At 38.3% G+C, this 21,594-nt stretch overlaps 1 protein-coding gene across 1 annotated transcript; it reads left to right on the top strand.

Moving 5' to 3' along the window:
• The first annotated feature begins 3,825 nt into the window (after positions 1 to 3,825).
• On the top strand, positions 3,826 to 16,358 carry LOC115806473 (myosin-7). Its single transcript, XM_030767180.1, has 37 exons — positions 3,826 to 4,026; positions 4,433 to 4,576; positions 4,668 to 4,824; positions 5,223 to 5,250; positions 5,342 to 5,444; positions 5,546 to 5,638; positions 5,722 to 5,785; positions 5,901 to 5,999; positions 6,085 to 6,188; positions 6,418 to 6,556; positions 6,690 to 6,808; positions 7,208 to 7,357; positions 7,461 to 7,631; positions 7,792 to 8,101; positions 8,788 to 8,864; positions 9,077 to 9,282; positions 9,638 to 9,761; positions 9,969 to 10,105; positions 10,199 to 10,454; positions 10,558 to 10,800; positions 10,884 to 11,060; positions 11,186 to 11,331; positions 11,413 to 11,503; positions 11,592 to 11,981; positions 12,063 to 12,189; positions 12,283 to 12,401; positions 12,487 to 12,683; positions 12,821 to 13,004; positions 13,204 to 13,369; positions 13,458 to 13,582; positions 13,910 to 14,218; positions 14,315 to 14,518; positions 14,599 to 14,895; positions 15,000 to 15,104; positions 15,196 to 15,291; positions 15,381 to 15,515; positions 16,241 to 16,358. Exons 1-37 carry the CDS (start codon positions 3,826 to 3,828, stop codon positions 16,259 to 16,261), a joined length of 5,814 nt encoding a protein of 1,937 aa, XP_030623040.1. The 3' UTR covers positions 16,262 to 16,358.
• Positions 16,359 to 21,594: the final 5,236 nt, after the last annotated feature.

The following is a 21,594-nucleotide window of genomic DNA, read 5'->3' as shown; positions in this document are numbered from 1 at the left end:
TCAATTGCAAATAAAACCTGTGCAGGTCAAATGTTGGGGAGACCTGGATAACCTGCCTCTCAGTAATTACTCATTATATATATGTTATGATTAGAGGTGCAACAGTTGACCCAATTCACAGTTCAGTTTGCACCTCAGTTTTTGGGCCACAGTTTGTCCTAAGGCTGGCTTGAAAAGAAATTGAACCAACTCAGAACTGATGTTTTTCTTTCTTTTTTAATTTTAACATATACAGGTTTGAGACAAAAGAACAAATTTAATACTAACAGCTACAAAGCTCTTCAAAATGATATAAAATGTTCACTAAATGCTCTGACCTTTCTCAGACCAATGCTATTTCGACATAAGAAAACAAGGTTCTTACTAAGAGGATTCCAGGGATTAGATCTACTTTATCTGTTTACATGGATTCATATATTTCAATAAAACATATTTATATTCTTACGATTGACACCATGTCTTGTGTTATTATTTAAAATAATTACTTGGTCAACATTGCCATTAAAGCTGTTGTAATGCTAAAGCACACATGCACCCAGTAATATATTAGGGGGCATATATCTTCTCACATTGAGAAATGAAAAGAAAATGATAAAGTATGGTGGCTTCAAAGCTGAGTTGAGGTGAGAAAAAGAAAAGAAAAAAAAAAAGAAATCCTCTACACATGAAGGGGTACAGAGCTGTAGTCTTTGATTTTGATACATAAAGGTTACACTCCTAGTTGTTATCGCTTTTATTGTAAAATAGCAGCAATAAAATTATTAATTGACTGATTAAACCATGACTGATTAAACCATGACTGATTAAACCAGCTGGCAACATCACTCTTTAAAATCATGAATTTCCCATATTGAATATGGATGCAATAAAGTGATAAACTTTCTGAATCTGTCTGTGTGGCCCAATAGCCTGAATTGTCAGGTACATGTGCATTGTAGCGTTCCACAGTTCATAGTTTGTGAGGCACCTGAAGTGAACTGAGCTATGCAGATACTTGAACATGGATCCCCTATCGAAAGTGAGTCCTATTTTTTCAGTTGCACAAGATTAACTCTCTCCTGTCTGAAACTGCACTATGTCGCCACCATATGGTGAGCTGATTTTACTACAGATATGGAAGCAATACACAAATCCTCCATGGCACAAAGCACAAGAGCCCTCCCTGTCTTCAGCTGTGGCTAGCAAGTGCATATATCATCACAAATATCGTTTTGTTTCAAATTCTGGACATAATTCATTCAATTAACTATGTTCTAGAATAATGTAACTGTATTCTAGTATACAATATTTATTTAGTATATTCTAGTACAGTCTAGCGTTATTCCAGTATGCTATACGTGCTAGTGATATAACATTTAACTGTAACAAAATGAAAAACACATCCTGTCACAAACTTAACACCAGACCTGGGGGCTCACATGATCCAAACCATACACCTACCAGTATGTATGGCAGTGTGTATTTTTAACTGCTGTGGCTAACACTTGGTCGCAAGTCCTTATCTTAGACCACAGGTTCAATGGGACTCAAGAGGGTTAAGGGTTAAATATTTCACACCTTCCGAAGGACTCTGGACTATATGAATAAATGCAGTATTGACAGCTGCTGATGACCTCTTGTATCTTATTATTTCTCTTGACCTGTGCTCCTCTGACTGTCTACACTTTACTTCACTTTCTCTTCGCACTTGGACCAGCTGAGTGAATTCAGGATCAGTTATCTCATCAGTGCCTGGGCAATGATGAAATGTCATGTATTCAAAATACACAAACAGTCCTGAAATTTAAAAGTAATAAGAAATAAGAAACCTACAACAATATATTTCAATCCACTCATTTGTAAGTAACTAATTTTCTGTATGCAATACACCCTCTTAATAATGACAGTGTAATTTCTGCATTTTGCTACGTTTTCTACCTTAAAATTTGTTTCCAGTGTCTACTATTTATGTTTTTGGCATTATCAGATACTTTTGAGATCTTTAATCTGAGTGATACAATCTCACCATTTGCATATTGCCTCCCTTGGGTCTGATGAACTTCATAACTCCTATTAAACACAGGGGTCATGCAACTGAGTACAGCTTCGGCCCTTATTTACATACAGTGCCTTAACCAAGTCACCTGCCTTTTTTGAGGAAACATACAAGCATGAGGTAGGGTAGAACACGCAAGCTGTCCTTCTCAATCACAGACAGGCACTCAGTAAGAATTTCACAGGGTTATCTTTGTACTCAAGAGCAAAGACAAAGAAACAATGTGGTGTCAACAAGACAGGGGCAGAGTGAAGCATTCACACCAGGTGGAAACTGACCTTGGCCTCACTTGCCACACATACTGACAAATGTCTACAGCTTTCAGTGTTGATGGATGCATCTGTGAATGTCTGAGCACACTGACACTTGACTTACTCCCGTGTGATAAAGAGAGATTTGAGATGGTACAAAACCCATGAATTATTGTCAGTTATGTACTCTGTACTTACTATATAACTATATAATTAAATTAAACATCAATATCTTTTATATAACCACCTTTTATTCTTTTCAATGCAGATGTGTAATCTAACACGTATTCAATATTTTAAGACGCACTTTCAATACAAAGACAATGATCAGGGAAGGATGGAAATATTTTTTATTGGAAATATTTTTATTGGATGTAAAATTTACCCAGATGTAACATACAGCATAAAATACACTTTCGGGTTATCAAAACAAGATTAGGCATCGTCATATCACCACTATATCGGCAAACAAATTCTCTCCATATAAATTAGCAAATACAAAATAGCAACTCATTTAAAAACTGCCATCCCAGCCCAGTCTGTATAAAAAAGCATCAGTAAAGTCTGTTGTACAGAACTCCAATTTATTTACCATTGTTAAATCTGTGATAAACTGCATTCATCCAGTACCTCTATCTGGAGTCATGTGCATCTCCTTTTTGCAGAACTAAGGCAGACAGATAAATCCATTGCTAATAAAAGTTTAAAGCATTGTTAAAAAAGACATCATTTCATCTTTTTTTTTTTTTAGGAAGAGAGGGGAAACGTATGTTCCCTGAAAGTCTATTAAGTTTCCCACCCTTGTGTGGGATCTGCTCCTGATGATTCAACCCAGTCACCACACAGCAATTGTTTCCTCAAAAGGATTAGCCATGATGTGTATGTGATTCTCTGTGATCCTCCAAAGGTCCCTTACTGGCAAGTACTGTAGGCAATCCAAAAGAGCCCCTCACCCTCCCCATCTGCATCCAGCCAAACTGAGGCTGTATTGCTGGTGGTTTATAAGATGCCAGATACCATATTTAGTAGACTGCCAACGTTATAAAGGCGACACTGGGGCGTGTGCCTCCAGACAGGCTTTCAGTGGTGGCATCCTACGGTAGGCTGTCAGCTTTGCTTTGGAATACTGAGCAAGTCTTTACTCCACTGTAATTCTAAATGGTTTAAGGTTGAGGTTGATTTGGCATTAGGTCATGAAATGGTTGTGTTTAAGGATATGTCCTGTTTTCCAGGATTATAAATTTAATACAACTTCAGTTCTGTAACTTCTAAGCTGCTAAAATGTTTTCTCTCTTCCTGTTGCTCTAGGGCAACAATTCCAACAGACTCTGGAAAGAAGAACAAGAGGTAAGAGTATCTCAGCTTTCCTACAGAAGAACATAATGATGAACTGAAAATGAACCATCTCATTTATTTGTGCTGAGGTATTAAATGGTGCATCTACTAGTAATTACTTTTATTTGTATAATATGGAAGTTCAGAATAATGACAAATTAATCAAATAGTTTCAAATCAATCATGCTCAAAGCACAGTGAAAGATGGGGGATGTGGCGATGGAGGAGTTTGGGGCTGCAGCCCCATATCTGAGGAAATCAGACAGGGAGCGTCTAGAAGCCCAAACTCGCCCCTTTGACATGAAAAAGGAATGCTTTGTTCCTGACCCAGAGGAGGAGTATGTGAAGGCTACTATTACTAGCCGTGATGGTGACAAAGTCACTTGTGATACTGAAAGGGGGAAGGTAAGAAAATTGGACTCTTCATCAATTTTGGATTGAAAGCTTCTCCAGTAAATGTAAAGTAAACTGAAAATGGATTGAAATCTTTTTGGGTGAATGAAAAGTCAGTCGTTCGATGTGACCAATAAATACACTCCTAACTGATTAAAATAAATATTGCAGCAATGGCTTTAATAAATCACAATAAACTGTTCATCTTTACAAAAGATAAGCACAGGGGTCTCAGAATATTTTATTCTTATAGGGAAAACATGCTGAAATATATGTAATATTTTTTGTTTTCTAGTTTGTAAAGAGTCACAGATAATTAAAATTTACAAAAATCTCCAAGAAACAACAATCTCCTTTGTTTCTGTTCTATAAATCAATGTAAGTACAACTTATTTGTTTATCCCCCCCACCCTAAAAGACAGTCACTGTGAAGGAGGCTGATATCCACCCTCAAAACCCGCCAAAGTTCGATAAAATCGAGGACATGGCGATGTTCACCTTCCTGCACGAGCCTGCTGTGCTGTTTAACCTCAAAGAGCGTTATGCAGCCTGGATGATCTACGTATGTTCAAAACCCCTGTCTCTGACTGGTTATAATCATATTGCGCACACACACACACAACCAAATCAACTATGTTTCTTTCTTCCTGTAGACCTACTCTGGATTGTTCTGTGTGACTATCAACCCCTACAAGTGGCTGCCAGTGTACAACCAAGAAGTTGTCATTGCCTATAGAGGCAAGAAGAGGAGTGAAGCTCCTCCCCACATCTTCTCCATCTCTGACAATGCCTATCAGTACATGTTGGCAGGTAAATACAGAATTGAAATGCCATCCAGAGATATTCTAAAACTGTCCCTGTCAGCCAAATGAAGAAATGATAGAATATAATGATATAATGTATTACCACCAGACTCAAGATGAACGTGTAAATAGACAAACTGAAAGACCTGCCGTGACCCAATACTTTTTAAAAAGCCCCCCAATGTAAATGTCTCGTGATTCACAACTGAGAACAGTCTGGATAAGCAAGGGACTTACACCAAAGCAAGCGTCAGTGTAGCCTCCACATGCCAACTTACCTCAGCGCATTCAGTCAAATCAACCAGAGGAGGGAGCTATTTAGAACTGAACTATAAAAATCTGAATAATATCTTGAAATGTTGAAATACTTTCATGAAATTAATTTTCACATTTAATTTCTCCTAGACAGGGAAAATCAGTCTATTCTCATCACGTAAGTCTTTATTATACTGTTGGCTACTTTAAATTGCTACATTAGGCTAGCTTTTATTTAACACTTGCGCAATTCTTTTTCCTCTGCCAAGGGGAGAGTCTGGTGCTGGGAAGACTGTGAACACCAAGAGAGTCATTCAGTACTTTGCCAGCATTGCTGCTGGAGGCATCAAGAGAGATCCAAATGACAAAAAGGTGGGTCACAAGGACAATAATGTTACAGTTCAGCATTTTTTTTTCTACATTAAGCCAAAGAATTCAAAGAATTGATACAAAGGCCACATATTTCTTTCCAGGGTACTCTGGAAGATCAAATCATTCAGTGTAACCCTGCTCTGGAGGCTTTTGGGAATGCCAAGACCATTAGGAATGACAATTCCTCCAGATTTGTAAGTGCTTCATATCATCATTAAGAAAATGTAATGGCTGCCATTTAAGCAACCTGATACAAATTTTTGAATAATGTGAACAGGGCAAGTTCATCCGAATTCACTTTGGAGCCAGCGGCAAGCTAGCTTCTGCTGACATTGAGACCTGTAAGAATGTTTCTTAATCACTTGGTATAATCTTTTTTCTCATACAATCTGTCATATCTATCTGTCTGAGTATGCCACTATTGTGTGATAATTCATTTGATGATTCCAAATGCAGACCTCCTAGAGAAGTCACGGGTTACCTTCCAGCTTAAGGCTGAGAGAGACTATCACATCTTCTACCAGATTCTGTCTCAGAAGAAACCAGAGCTGCTGGGTTGGTAACATGTCTTATTATTAACAATATTAAAACACCAGGATTCAGACAGAGCAAATAACAACTTTTAATCTTCCTCTTACAGAGATGCTGCTTATCACCACCAACCCCTATGACTATGCCTTCATCTCCCAAGGAGAGACCACTGTAGCCTCCATTAATGATGGTGATGAGCTGATGGCTACTGATGTGAGTTGTAGTAGTATTGGCTCTTCTGAATTGATATTCTGAATGAGGCAATTTTCAGACCAAAAGTAAGTGATTCTGTACTTCAGAAACTTGCCCTGAACAGATACTTTTATGGAAGACCAGGGAATATGAAACTAATAGATTTGTCTTAATCACTTTGCAAAAACATTAATACAATAATATTTAGGCTGCAACAGATAGCAATAAAAGTCTCGAATTGTCAATGCAGGAAGCATTTGATGTTCTGGGCTTCACTCAAGAAGAGAAGAACAGCATCTACAAGCTGACTGGTGCCATCATGCACTATGGGAACATGAAGTTCAAGCAGAAGCAGAGAGAGGAGCAGGCAGAGGCTGATGGCACTGAGGGTCAGCATTAGCTAAATCAAGAATACAGAACAACATTAAAATTTCTAAATAAAATTTATAATTGTATATCTGCTATATAATGAAAAAATCAAGTAATGTGATAATGAAATTTTCACACTTTTATTAACTACAGATGCTGACAAATCAGCATATCTGATGGGTCTAAACTCTGCTGATCTCATCAAGGCTCTATGTCATCCAAGGGTCAAAGTAGGCAATGAGTGGGTCACCAAAGGACAAAATGTCCAGCAGGTGAGATATTCTGTATATTTAAGTGAGTGTATAACAACCTGCTCTTCTCATGGAATTCCATACTCTGGTCATTTGAAGCTGACATTTTTCTAAAATGCTATTTTTATCATAATAACAAGTATCATTTCAAAAATGCTACAAAGAAGGTTGTAAAAAAAGGAACTAATGATTAGGCTTTCATAATCTGAAAGTAATTTGTACCTCATCATGTGATTGTTTGATAATCTGTACAGTTATGAAACAAAAATGTCAGGCCTTACAAATCTAATACTGATCATTTTCCAAACATCAGTCACTGATGACCTCTTTCTCATGACATCAGTTTGATAAAAAAGACAGCATTAGTTTTCACTGCTTTGTTTCAGATTTAAAACACTTTAATTGCTGTCTTCCTATTAGGTATACTATGCTGTTGGTGCACTGTCCAAGTCAGTGTATGAGAAGATGTTCCTCTGGATGGTTGTGAGAATCAACCAATCTCTGGACACAAAACAGCCTCGTCAATACTTCATTGGTGTGCTGGACATTGCTGGCTTTGAGATCTTTGATGTAGGTTTTTGATAAAACTGACCAAACCTTTGGCACTAGGTGAAGTCTTTTGTTAAGTATTTACTACAATAATAGTGCACTCTTTTCCAATTATTTGATGCAGTTCAACACCTTTGAGCAACTGTGCATCAACTTCACTAATGAGAAGTTGCAGCAGTTCTTCAACCACCACATGTTTGTGCTGGAGCAAGAGGAGTACAAGAAGGAAGGAATTGAGTGGGAGTTCATTGACTTTGGTATGGACCTGCAGGCTTGTATTGACTTGATTGAAAAGGTGAGTATATAACATAAAACTAATGTAAAATGGTCTACATAGTAGTCAAACAAATGTTTTTTTTTACAGAAAAAAATGTGGCAAGAATCATGGTGTATATTCTAACCTAAATCTAAACTCCCTGTGTGTGTGTGTGTGTGTGTTTGTGTGTTTTTGGTAGCCCATGGGTATTATGTCCATCCTTGAAGAGGAGTGCATGTTCCCCAAGGCCAGTGACGCTACATTCAAAGCCAAGCTTTATGACAACCACTTGGGAAAATCAAACAACTTCCAGAAGCCCAGGATTGTCAAAGGAAAACCAGAGGCCCATTTCTCCCTGGTTCACTATGCTGGCACTGTTGACTACAACATCAATAACTGGCTGGTGAAAAACAAGGATCCCCTCAATGAGACCGTTGTTGGGCTTTATCAGAAATCCACAATGAAACTGCTGGCCAACCTTTTTGCAAACTATGCTGGTGCAGATTCTGGTATGAACAAGTTTGATTTGTGAAGATATTTAAATATTACTAGCATTATCATTGACATACCATAGATCAATGTTTACTAGCCCTGGAGATGAATTCTTTGTTCAAACCCATCACTTGCATTCTAGATTTGCCCGCTATTTACTGTCCTAATTAGCTAAATATGTAATGCTAGCACTGAGCTGTGATAAAAATGTGCTATTTAATGAGGCTCTAGAGTTGGCTTTAAAAAAATACTGCTTTAGATATTGTATGATTCACGTCTTTTGAGAAAACAACTCAGTTTCTAAATGGTTATTTTCAATGTTAACATTTCTTGTACATTTTCATCAAATGAAGATATCACCCTAATGTGTTCAGTTTGAAAATTACCTCAGCTTGTGTTCTAAATGATCTAATACATGAACTATATTGTATGATTCACATCTTTTGAGAAAACAACTCAGTTTCTAAATGGTTATTTTCAATGTTAACATTTCTTGTACATTTTCATCAAATGAAGATATCACCCTAATGTGTTCAGTTTGAGCGTAACCTCGGCTTGTGTTCTAAATGATCTAATACATGAACTACAAGTAAAAGATTAAACTTCATTTAAAGTAATACAAAACGACTTTCAGAATGGCACTGTTAAGTAAAGCATAGCTATAAAGCACACAAATAGGGTTCTCTTTTGTTTCTTGGTGCAGCCCAAGAAGGTGGTGGAAAGGGTAAAGAAAAAAAGAAGAAAGGATCCTCTTTCCAGACTGTCTCTGCTCTCCACAGGGTAAAGCAGCACCAAATTTACAAGTCTGTACAAATTCTGAAGAGCCAGTACTCAGTACAAGCCCTGTACATGCATACAATAAAACATATACAAAGACATATCTCTGAAGTAGAGTGCTTCAATGTATCACAAAAGTTGTGAAATGTTCTGTCTTATCAAAAGCATATTACACTGCTTAATTCATTCTTTTATAAAATGGTTTGTGCTCACAGGAGAACCTGAACAAGCTGATGACCAACTTGAGGTCAACTCACCCACACTTTGTGCGATGCATCATCCCCAATGAGACAAAGACTCCTGGAGCCATGTGGAATCCTCTTGTCATGCATCAGCTGCGCTGTAACGGTGTACTGGAAGGCATCAGGATCTGCAGAAAGGGCTTCCCCAACAGGATTCTGTATGGTGACTTTAAGCAGAGGTATGACTTCTATAGTTTGAATTAGTTGAAAGGTTCACAGAGCATCCATAGAAAACATGACAAAGCTTTAGGTTTTATTTCACAAGATGAAATGAAAAACTTTGAGATATGAGCCAAAAAATCCCTCTATGTTTTGTATTCTAAAAGTTTCCATAAGAAACATTTTATATTTACATACACACACACACACACACACACACACACACACATATATATATATATATATATATATACACATATATATATATATCAAACTGTATTTTTATTTGACTGTCCAAAGCATAGTCAATATAAAAAATTTTAAAAGTAGCATGACAAATTACTACATTATCTCTCTCTAATTTTTCCTTTACAGATATCGTATCCTGAATCCTGCTGCTATCCCAGAGGGTCAATTCATTGACAGCAGGAAAGGCGCTGAAAAACTGCTTGGCTCTCTTGACATTGACCACAACCAGTACAGATTTGGACATACAAAGGTATGATTAAAAATAAAAAAGACCAGACTCATTTCCAAAAAAGCATAAGTTAGGTAGCCTGTCATGAACATTCTTATAGAGTAATAGAAAACAAAACGATGGACCAGTGCAGTTATTGGATTTTGATATTTCAAAACAAGTTAGCACCATGAGGTCTCATGTTCTAGTATTTCATTAAAGTAATTTCATATTCTGTTACCCTTCAAGGTGTTCTTTAAGGCTGGTCTCCTGGGTACACTTGAGGAGATGAGAGATGACCGTCTCGCTCTCATTATAACTGGAATTCAGGCTAGGTCACGTGGTCTTCTTGCAAGAATTGAATTCCAGAAGATTGTGGAACGCAGGTTAGCTGTATGGTTCCAGCATTTCTGAATATTTTTTGTATTGATAGCGTTAATTAATTTAATTTAAACCGAATATTTTATGTAACTTCACAGGGATGCCTTGCTTGTGATCCAATGGAACGTCCGAGCTTTCATGGGGGTCAAGAACTGGCCTTGGATGAAGCTTTACTTCAAGATCAAACCATTGCTGAGGTCTGCTGAGGCTGAGAAGGAGATGGCCAACATGAAGGAGGAATTCTTGAAGTTAAAAGAGGCTTATGCAAAATCTGAGGCCCGACGAAAGGAGCTGGAAGAGAAAATGGTCACCCTTCTCCAAGAGAAAAATGACCTACAACTTCAAGTTCAGACTGTAAGTTCTTAGTTAAAAGCAAATTTAAAAGACAAATGATTACAAGGATACAAATGAAGAGCAAAAACTCTCCCTTTTTTCTGGTGCATGTTAACAAAAACAGGAGCAGGATAATCTCTCAGATGCTGAAGAGCGATGTGAGGGTCTAATCAAGAATAAGATCCAACTTGAAGCCAAATGTAAAGAGCTGAATGAGCGACTGGAGGATGAGGAGGAGATGAACGCAGAACTGACTGCTAAGAAGAGGAAGCTGGAGGATGAATGCTCCGAGCTCAAAAAGGACATTGATGATCTGGAGCTAACTCTGGCCAAAGTGGAGAAGGAGAAACATGCCACTGAGAACAAGGTTAGCCTTTAGTATTATCATGTTAAAACTGTACTGAAGACATTATTATTGCTATGTCGCTTACATTGGTTCTTTCCTCAAAGGTTAAAAACCTGACTGAAGAGATGGCAGCTTTGGATGAGATCATCGCCAAGCTCACAAAGGAGAAGAAAGCTCTCCAGGAGGCCCATCAGCAAACTCTGGATGACCTCCAGAGTGAGGAGGACAAAGTCAATACGCTGACCAAGGCCAAAGCCAAACTGGAACAGCAAGTTGATGATGTTAGTGTCTAGACCATAATTTTCAAATTTTGCATCGATCATATGTTTAATTTTAATAAAGACAACACAAAGTAAAAACTTCAGTGAAGTGAAGTGAACATTCTCATTCACACCTTCTTTTCCAGCTTGAGGGATCACTGGAACAAGAAAAGAAGATCCGCATGGATCTTGAGAGAGCAAAAAGGAAGCTTGAGGGAGACTTAAAGTTGACCCAAGAGAGTGTGATGGACCTGGAGAATGATAAGCAGCAACTAGAGGAACGGCTGAAAAAGTAAAAGAAAGTTCAGAGGAAATAATAATTAAGTCAATGCTTGTAACATATACTTACAAAGATTTTTTTTTTTTATCATAGGAAAGACTTTGAAATCAGTCAGTTAAACAGCAAGATTGAGGATGAGCAGGCAATGGGAGCTCAACTCCAGAAGAAACTGAAGGAGTTGCAGGTAATGTGAAGATTACAAGGGGATCTCTGCAGAAAATTTGCCGTGCAGAGCTAACAATGAGTGCTGTACTGTATTGTTCTCTTGTTAGGCTCGTATTGAGGAGCTGGAGGAAGAGCTGGAGGCTGAGAGAGCTGCCCGTGCCAAAGTGGAGAAACAGAGGGCAGACTTGTCCAGAGAACTGGAGGAAATCAGTGAGAGGCTGGAGGAGGCTGGCGGTGCCACCGCTGCCCAGATTGAGATGAATAAGAAGAGGGAGGCCGAATTCCAGAAACTTCGCAGAGACCTTGAAGAGGCCACTCTGCAGCATGAGGCCACTGCTGCTACACTGAGGAAGAAACATGCTGACAGTGTGGCTGACCTGGGAGAGCAGATTGACAATCTCCAGAGAGTCAAGCAGAAGCTTGAGAAGGAAAAGAGTGAACTGAGATTGGAGTTGGACGATGTGGTCTCCAATATGGAGCAGATTGTTAAGTCCAAGGTAAGAATAAACAGTTTACTCTCATTTTTGTTGGAATTTGTCACAATTGTGTGATGTCTGATTCTTATGATTTTTTTTTAGACCAACCTCGAGAAAATGTGTAGAACTCTTGAGGATCAAATGACTGAATACAGGACAAAATTTGAGGAGGGCCAGCGTAGCATCAATGACCTTACCATGCACAAAGCTAAGCTGCAGACAGAAAATGGTATGCTCTCTGATAAGGTGAAAGTGCATACGCTTTTTCCATTCTGATGAATACTGATGACATTTCACCTTCAATTACATTCTGTCCATAAAGGTGAGCTGGCCAGACAACTTGAGGAGAAGGACTCTTTAGTGTCTCAACTGACCAGAGGCAAGCAGTCCTACACTCAGCAGATTGAGGACCTAAAGAGACAACTGGAAGAAGAAGTCAAGGTACCTCTAGAACATGTTCATTCTCCTCCAAAAACCATACAATTAATTACATACACTAAGTATGTGCAATAATTTCTTTGTACAGGCTAAGAATGCATTGGCCCATGCAGTGCAGTCTGCTCGTCATGATGCTGACTTGCTGAGAGAACAGTTTGAAGAGGAGCAGGAGGCCAAAGCTGAACTGCAGCGCAGTCTGTCTAAAGCCAACTCTGAGGTGGCTCAGTGGAGAACCAAGTATGAAACTGATGCCATCCAGAGGACTGAAGAGCTGGAGGAGGCAAAGTAAGTATTTTACTTACCTGAGGAAATTAATCTCCTCAGTGTATCTAAACAGATCTCTATATTTTAAATACTGGCTACAGCAAAAACTCCTTTCCAAAGCCCTTTTCAAATTTGTTTTGTAATAATTTTTTCTATAGGAAGAAGCTGGCTCAGCGCCTACAAGATGCAGAGGAAGCTGTGGAAGCTGTTAATGCCAAATGTGCCTCTCTGGAGAAAACTAAACACAGGCTTCAGAATGAAATTGAAGATCTCATGGTTGATGTTGAAAGAGCCAATGCAGCTGCTGCTGCTCTGGACAAGAAGCAAAGAAACTTTGACAAAGTACAGTTTGTCTCCCGTAACATGTCGGCAACAAAATCAGCCTCACAGTGGTTATGATATGAAACATTCTTTCGCATGTTTTTAGCACATTTTATATTCCCTATTCATTTCATCATGCCATACCGACTTCCCATGGTAATTAAAATGCTTTTTAAAAGGACCAAGACAGAAAATGTATTTGCTGGTGTGATTTTGACAGGTCCTGGCTGAGTGGAAACAGAAATATGAGGAATCGCAAAGTGAGCTGGAGAGTTCTCAGAAAGAGGCCAGATCACTCAGCACTGAGCTCTTCAAACTGAAGAACTCCTATGAGGAGTCTCTCGATCACCTAGAGACCATGAAAAGGGAAAACAAGAACCTCCAAGGTTATTTTCATCTTTCTTTTGGAGGAATTCAAAGCAGTAGTCATGTCTCTGTCCTCTACACATATTCAACAACATTTTTTTCCAACAGAGGAAATTTCTGACCTAACGGAGCAACTTGGCGAGAGTGGAAAGAGTATCCACGAGTTGGAGAAAATCCGTAAACAACTGGAGCAGGAAAAGTCTGAGATCCAAGCGGCCCTGGAGGAAGCAGAGGTATACTAATATTCCAGTCCTAAATAGTTTGTTATCCCTCCTGTAGGTCAGGAAAAGAACTGTTGGAGTCTCTTAATTTACAATATCACATTCTTTTAACTAGATGTGACTCTGAAAGCAAATTATTAGGGAATGTATTGCATATTCATTCAAAACACTGTCCAAACACACGACACATTATTATTTATACATTAGATATCTCTATATTTAGTGCTGAATTACTGAGTACTGCATTTATACGGACAGAAAAAACACATCTGCCATTTTGTACTAGTGTCATCATTTGGTTTCCACGAGCACTGAATGGCATTTCTTTCTGCAATCAAGGCCTCCCTAGAGCATGAAGAAGGAAAGATCCTGAGAGCTCAGTTAGAGTTCAATCAGGTCAAGGCTGATATTGAGCGTAAACTGGCTGAGAAAGATGAGGAAATGGAGCAGGCCAAGAGGAACCAGCAGAGAATGGTGGACACCTTGCAGAGCTCCCTGGAGGCAGAGACTCGCAGCAGGAATGAGGCCCTTAGGCTGAAAAAGAAAATGGAGGGAGACCTCAATGAGATGGAGATCCAACTCAGCCAGGCCAACAGGCAAGCAGCAGAGGCTCAAAAGCAACTCAAGGGTCTCCACGGACATCTGAAGGTACCGTGAGCTAAAGTTATGTCAAAATGAATGTAAAGCTGAGTCACCTCATAAAATGAAATTACACCTTTACTTCATAAAATCCTTCTTTTGTAGGATGCTCAACTGCAGCTTGACGACGCTCTTCGTGCTAATGATGATCTGAAAGAGAACACTGCTATTGTGGAGAGACGTAACAATCTGCTGCAGGCAGAATTGGATGAGCTGAGGTCCCTGGTAGAGCAGACTGAGAGAGGCCGCAAACTGGCTGAGCAAGAGCTGCTGGACGTCAGCGAGAGAGTTCAGCTTCTGCACTCTCAGGTGAAACTTTTCTTCCTCATTTTCTTATTAGTGCATAAGGAATGACTATCCAATGTGAAAATATCTTTATTCGTGTACAGAACACCAGCTTGCTGAACCAGAAGAAGAAGCTGGAGACTGACACATCCCAGCTTCAGACTGAGGTGGAGGAGGCTTTGCAGGAATGCAGAAACGCTGAGGAAAAAGCTAAGAAGGCCATCACTGATGCTGCCATGATGGCTGAGGAGCTGAAGAAAGAGCAGGACACCAGTGCTCACCTGGAACGTATGAAGAAGAACATGGAGCAGACCATCAAGGACCTGCAGCACCGTCTGGATGAAGCTGAACAAATCGCCATGAAAGGTGGCAAGAAGCAGGTCCAGAAGCTGGAGGCCAGGGTAAGTTTATACAACTTCAATTCACAAATGATTTATTCTTTCTAAAGCAATATTTGCAATGTAAAACAAAAGAACATTGTTTTGAATTATAATATTTGTAATAGGTGAGAGAGCTGGAGGCTGAGGTGGAGATGGAACAAAGGAGGAGCGCTGATTCTGTGAAAGGAATTCGTAAATACGAGAGACGCATTAAGGAGCTCACCTATCAGGTTCATTTCTTGCCCAAAAGCAATTCAGTTTTTACAGAGTTTTAATAAAAAATGATACCAATGTAAAAATACTCACTTATAAAATTTATAGACTGAGGAGGACCGTAAGAATCTGGCCCGTCTGCAGGATCTCGTTGACAAACTACAGTTGAAAGTCAAGTCCTACAAGAGAACTGCAGAGGAGGCTGTAAGTCAAACTTATGTCTTTGCCACATAGTACAATCTAATGTACCTGAAAAGTTTTTAATCAGATATTTGACTCACATTGTCTTACAGGAGGAACAGGCTAATTCCAACCTGACCAAGTTCCGTAAGCTGCAGCATGAACTAGATGAGGCAGAAGAGAGAGCTGATATTGCTGAGTCTCAGGTCAACAAGTTGAGGGCTAAGAGTCGTGACGTTGGTTCCAAGGTGAGTAACATGAAATAGAGGCAGCCCAAATCAATCAGTCAAACATTTTCACAGGTCAGCTCAGACAATAGGAGAGTTGCACCGAGCCGAATTATTGCACATATGCAAACTGCTGACCTTTCCAAGAACTTCTCTTTCATAAACATACTTCGCTGTCTGGTAACATCATATGTTTGAAATGGCATACTTCAAATACTGAGTACTGGGGTCCATAACAGTACCCTATACTGTTAAGAGTATGAATGTTAAGCATCAGAACAGTTTTATAAAAGCAGAAAAAATAGCAATATAACATGTATTCTCCAAAAATGCTTTCTGCATTCAAAATTTCCAATAACCGTTGACTGAGACTTGTATATTTGACAGTATATTTGTACCTGTATTCGACTAACATGGTGAAATCTAACAGTTCTGCTTCCTGCACATTTCTCTTTCTATTGATGTCACAGTTTTGTTTTTGGAAACTTTGTAGACTGTGATATCATTTATATTCTGTTAAAAAAAAGATATGCAATATTTTGACCCTGTGGTCCAAATAGCTCTTACTGAGGTAAATAAATCAAAGGCTACTGAACATTATGTTAGGCTCCGATCAAACTGATAGTCATTACCCATTCTCCTACAATGTGCTGTTAGTGCTATTACCAAATGTTGAGAAATTAATCTAATTTTACCATTAACATCCTGTCCTGTCTTCTTTCTCTTCCCATCTGTCCTCCTTGCAGAAAGGGCTTGATGAAGAGTGAAGCTAATTCTTGGATCTGGCTGAAAAGCTTGTGTAGTGGTCTTGTGCCTCTTTGTGTCCCATGCCTGTAGTTCTGTGAAATAAAGCAATCAAGCAAATTAAACTTCTCACATTCTATTATTTAAGAATATGATGTTTATGCATCCTTTCATCCTTCACATGCACTGTTGACCCAGAAGATGATAATTCTTATTGTGCAAGTCACAGCTATCTCTTGATTATATAGAGAGAGACCACTCTAATTCTTCTACTTAGTTAAGAAAATCCAACAAAAGTTAACTGAACCAAAAAGAATAAAGGAGCTGTGATCAATTTATTCTCCTGAAGATCTAAGGGAATGAAATGGAATGGCAATTTTGCTGGTAACAGATAATAGTAAATTGGAAAAATAACCAAACAAACAAATAAACAACAACAACAACAAAAAAACCAACTAAAAAAACAAACAACAGCAACAACAAGGATTCTTCAGAAATACAGGAATATTCTGTATCTGTTCTCCAACTGAGCAATCATGACCGCTGACTATAAGCTTTCTGTAATTATGCAGCTGTTCCCCTGCCCTGGTATTAAGGGGTAGATAAAAGTGTGAGGTGAAATCTTGGGATGTCCAGTATGTTGATAATCTGTTTGGTTTGTCAAGCAGGACTACGTAGAATGTTTTCTTTAGTTATAGAATTAGACACACAAACTCCTGTGGATGCACATATCCTCACGTTTGCATGGCCACCTGCACATATGATACATATGCATCCTCATATGCGTATACCTACACATCCACCCTTTCACAGAACTAAATAGTAATTCGCACTAATTGACATGAACCAGAGGGTCAAGCAGAGAACATTTGTTCGTCTCGGGTGTGGGTCAAAGGTGCTTGTCATCTGTGGAAGACAAGGTCAGAGGTGATTGTAGTGCCTGTGTATATCTTTGCTCAACAAGTTGTTTTCTTTAGTCACAGTAATATTGTAGACACAGTAACATCTCTCCTTCTTTGTCTGTAACATAACTTCTCCTCAATAAAAGAAGACTTCACCAAAATCCATCTCTGCGCCTTTTAATTATTTTTAGAAACACAAATGCCCAACAGTCCCCAGACTACAAGGTTTACATGGAGGACCTCTAAGTATTTCAGTAGCACTGGTACAAAGTGTTGTTAAATGTCAGCTTCTGAAGAAAGTAGTAAACAATGAGGTAAGTTGAATATTTGGTCAAACATTTAAAGAAACTACTGATATCAGGAGAAGTCTAAATCAGTACTTGGTGAACAGACCATATGGAGGGCATGTAAAAGAACAGTAGTGCTACCTAATTCACCATTTATTACAGTTATTAATCATTGGTGCAATTCTTCAGAAAATGACAGCATTTGGTCAATGCAATATTGAATCAGACAGATGTGGTAGTAGCCAAAACTAAGCGTTAACAACTAAAACAAGTGTAGTTATTAAAAAGTACTTAATAAATAGATTAACTAAGGCAACAATAGTTTTCAGTTAAAAGAACTAACTGGGAGACACAACTGTCAATCAAGCTCTACATACCATCAGTGCTTTCTGAAATACTTACAGGTTGTCCAACAGCCTGAATTGCCTGAAACTGGGTATAGGCTGTTTGAATATTGCAGACTTCTACCCTAAAGTGTTTCACAGGACTCATGAACGCTACTAAAAGAAATATTGTGAAATTGAGGATTGGGCATTGGTTAAAATGTGCCAAGGCATACAGACCACATATTTTGTCTAGCCACTCCTTAAGCAACCATATTACTGCTTAAGGGTGAGGCTCAACATAAGGTGCAACAAACCTGATAAACCCTACATTCTGAAAGGCAGCCTTGGTTTTCCTGCATACTTCCACAGTGAGGACAATAATCTACTAAATGAGAGTCTTCACATCACCCAAGATTGTGGCTGGATAAAGCACACCACCTTCAATTCCAACATCTAGGGATCTTTCCAGTATATTGAAGACATCTGAAGAATTAATTGTTGAGCGTCAAGTGCCGTGATAACTATAGCTGAGTAAGAATCCTTGCTGAAAGTCAATGGTCTAGTGTAGTAAAAGGTAATGGATTGTACCAAAACACCATTTGTATTGTACCAAAACACCAGTTTCAACTCAATAAAGAATCAATTATCTGGCTAAACCTAAAATGAAAAATATGCCGCTTGAAGTTTGACAAATATGCCGCTTGAAGTTTCACAAATCATGCAGTGGTTTTTGCAACTACTTAATGCAGCCAGTGAAACATTGGGCACATCTTACTATATTTCACACTAACCAATCACAGCATACTTGTGCAATGTTTATTCTTTAATTCCGGGGCCTTAAATCTAAAATCTGTTATATTTTGCTGAACATATTTACACATCATCTGAATTCATATGCTCCTCCACTCAAACATAAAGTAAACGTTTCAGAGAGCACTAAAAACAATACCATCTCAAAAATTCATTAAAAATTGTGTGTTTGATTAAAAAACAAAGAGCAAACAGAGCGATAACCAAAACAATAACAAATGATAAGAATACAGTATTTGGAAAAACTGAAATCATGGTAAAAATTAAGGTATTTAAAAAGTACACACAACTGAATTTGTTAGATTAAACTATATCTCTGATTAAGAGTTCCTACAATCAATTAGGAACTGCTCAATTAAGTAATCCTTCACATGTCCTGGGTTCTATGCAAGTGAGCATGCTAACCGGATTCATGTAAACATACAGAGAACACACACATTCAAAGTTATCAATGTCCAGACAGTCTGACAAACTAACACTCACCCTAGAATAAATCCTTTAAGTCAAGCAGATTTCTTGCCTTCCTGTCAATCTGTGTGATTTTCAAATGGTGTGAAAAGTAGCAAATCTTTTCAGCATGGAGACCTATGAGTTTCAGAAGAGATGCGGCAAGAAGCACAAGAAGTACTGTGCATTTCTAGGGCTGGTCAAGGTAATGAGAATGTCAGCACAACAGTGATGACAAGAGGAGGAGTTTTGACTGAACAGCTGAGAATGGGGAGGGTGATGCTCAAAAGCGCAGTGAGCACCAGCAATTTTGCAACCTTAGGCCACACCATCTGGGCTAACTTAAGTAAAGTTTTGACATGGAAAGCTTTGTTTAAGTAAGTCTTAACCTCTGACAATCAATTACGATTTGTATGGAAGCCCAGACAAACTGTCCACATTGTGAAAATTCCACTTTCATGGAAACTTGTGGAAACTTTGAATCATTTGAGCTGTTTTTAACATCTAAATCAGAAACCAAGTACTGAAATTTCAATATCTACATAAAAAAAAAACAAAAAATGTCAGAGAATAGATAATACAGCTTTCATGCATCATATTTTCACACGGAATCAAAATATTCAAATTTGTTGTTTGACAGTTAGTTTGAGGGCATAACTGATTAGATTTTCCTCAGATTTTTCTCAGGGATATCAGAGTTTACTGAAGGTGCTCCTTTGGGCCAGCAATTAAAAAAAATGAAAAATAAAAAATAACCCTAAACGTTCACTAAATTAAGCATGTTTCTCAACAGGCTTCAACTGGTTTATTTTCCTAAAAATCAAGATTTTTTTGGAGCTTTTTCCAAAAGCAAATGCCAGTGACATCTGTACGGATTATCATGGTCGCAAAACATTCCGTCATTTAGAACAATCTGAATTTCTTAAATTTTACGTCAGGCTACAATTTTAAAAAAGCATCAAAAATAGCCCTTCCCCTCAATGATTAGTGGATATAAATTACAGTGACATACTGGAACCTTTTTCTTTTGATTTCTGCTTGTACTGGTGGTACCAGCAAATTGAAAATAAGCACATAACATCTATCCTATGGAGATATCTTTGCCCGATCAAGGAGGCTAAAAATACCTGTGACACATGGAGCGATGGCAGCATTGTTTTACCCCAATTGGCAATGTAACTCAAGTAGTCTATAAGTCCCAAAAGGGTGCCAGAATTTTAAAGTGACAAGATGCCATTATTTATAGGAGACCTTTACAGATGGACCACCTGACTCAACCTAGATCTCAGCGTACCACACCACTATAGCTGTTCTCCTCAATCAGAGCTAGGCAGGCAGGAGGAATTTCACAGGGTTATCTTTGTACTCAAGGACAAAGCCGAGGAGAAAATGTTGCGTAAACAAGACAATAGTCAGGTTATAGTCTCTGGCTACAACACTCAGAGATAACCTCCTCTGGCCTCTATCAGTTGAACACCAATTTAATGTAACACTGGCCCCGCATTCTCGCATTTTATACAGCAAAACACTAAAAAAAAACCCAAAAAAAACTTCACTCAACAATACCAACTAATGGGCTAATGACCTCTTCAATGTTTTTACAAACACATATACAGGCAAACACAGCAATACACATATTCGCATACACATAATATAGGCATTTTTCTAATGTTTTAGGGGTCAGTTCTGTATCTTTAAGGAGTCTCCTCTCTAAGAAATCCCACAGACATCCTGACATGTTAAAGGAGAGGAATTAAAGACTTTTGTTTGCCACTTTTGTCAACTTGACAGCATGTACAACACATTCAAACTAGAGGAATATTACTCTAAAATAAAACCTTTAACAGATTTTTTTGAGTTGGATTTGCTTTTTATGTCTACAGGAGGGGCCTCTAAATCTACCTAATCTGAATGCAAATCATCATTTTTTCATACATTGTATTTTACAACAAAGACGTTAAGGACCAGCATCTTAACTTAAGTATGGAAGAAATTAGTAGAGAAATGGTTAAAACAGCACATGAGAGGATATTCTTCTTTAGGATGTGTTCAAAATTAGTTTCTTCATAAATTTAAACCTGAGACCTTGGTTCTTCTGAAATAAATACATGATTTGACAAGGGAGTGGTGCCGGTCATTTGTCCGCAGAAATCAATGGCAAAGAATGAGGTATAATTTCCTCTCTAAAAAGCTTGAATATGATTTCGTTGCTCTGCACGGCAGAACGTAACAGTTTAGTATACACACACCTTATAGGTTTAGGTCACAGAAAAGCAGTGTATGCCAAAGTGTGTCACAAAGAACCGTATCTCACTGTCAGTGGAATTTCAGGAGAGTTCTTTATCAGCTGGATTTGCTCTGAACACACATATCTTTACTGAATGAGTGAACTGGCTGACCACCAAAATGATGATTATATTTATTATGCATATATTATATTACAAATGGTGCATATTTGTAGCTTTGATGTCATACTTTAATTTTTCAATCAAGAAAAACATGCTGCTATACCAAGGTTCACTCTGCAACTGAGCAGAAAACCATAAACATTTCTTCCCAACATGATTTGCTTTCCCAGCAAATG

This window comes from Chanos chanos, chromosome 3 (genome assembly GCF_902362185.1).
Source record: "Chanos chanos chromosome 3, fChaCha1.1, whole genome shotgun sequence".
Lineage (NCBI taxonomy): Eukaryota > Metazoa > Chordata > Actinopteri > Gonorynchiformes > Chanidae > Chanos > Chanos chanos.
Note: the sequence above shows the minus strand (reverse complement) of the source record. Positions and strands in the feature narration are given on the sequence as shown.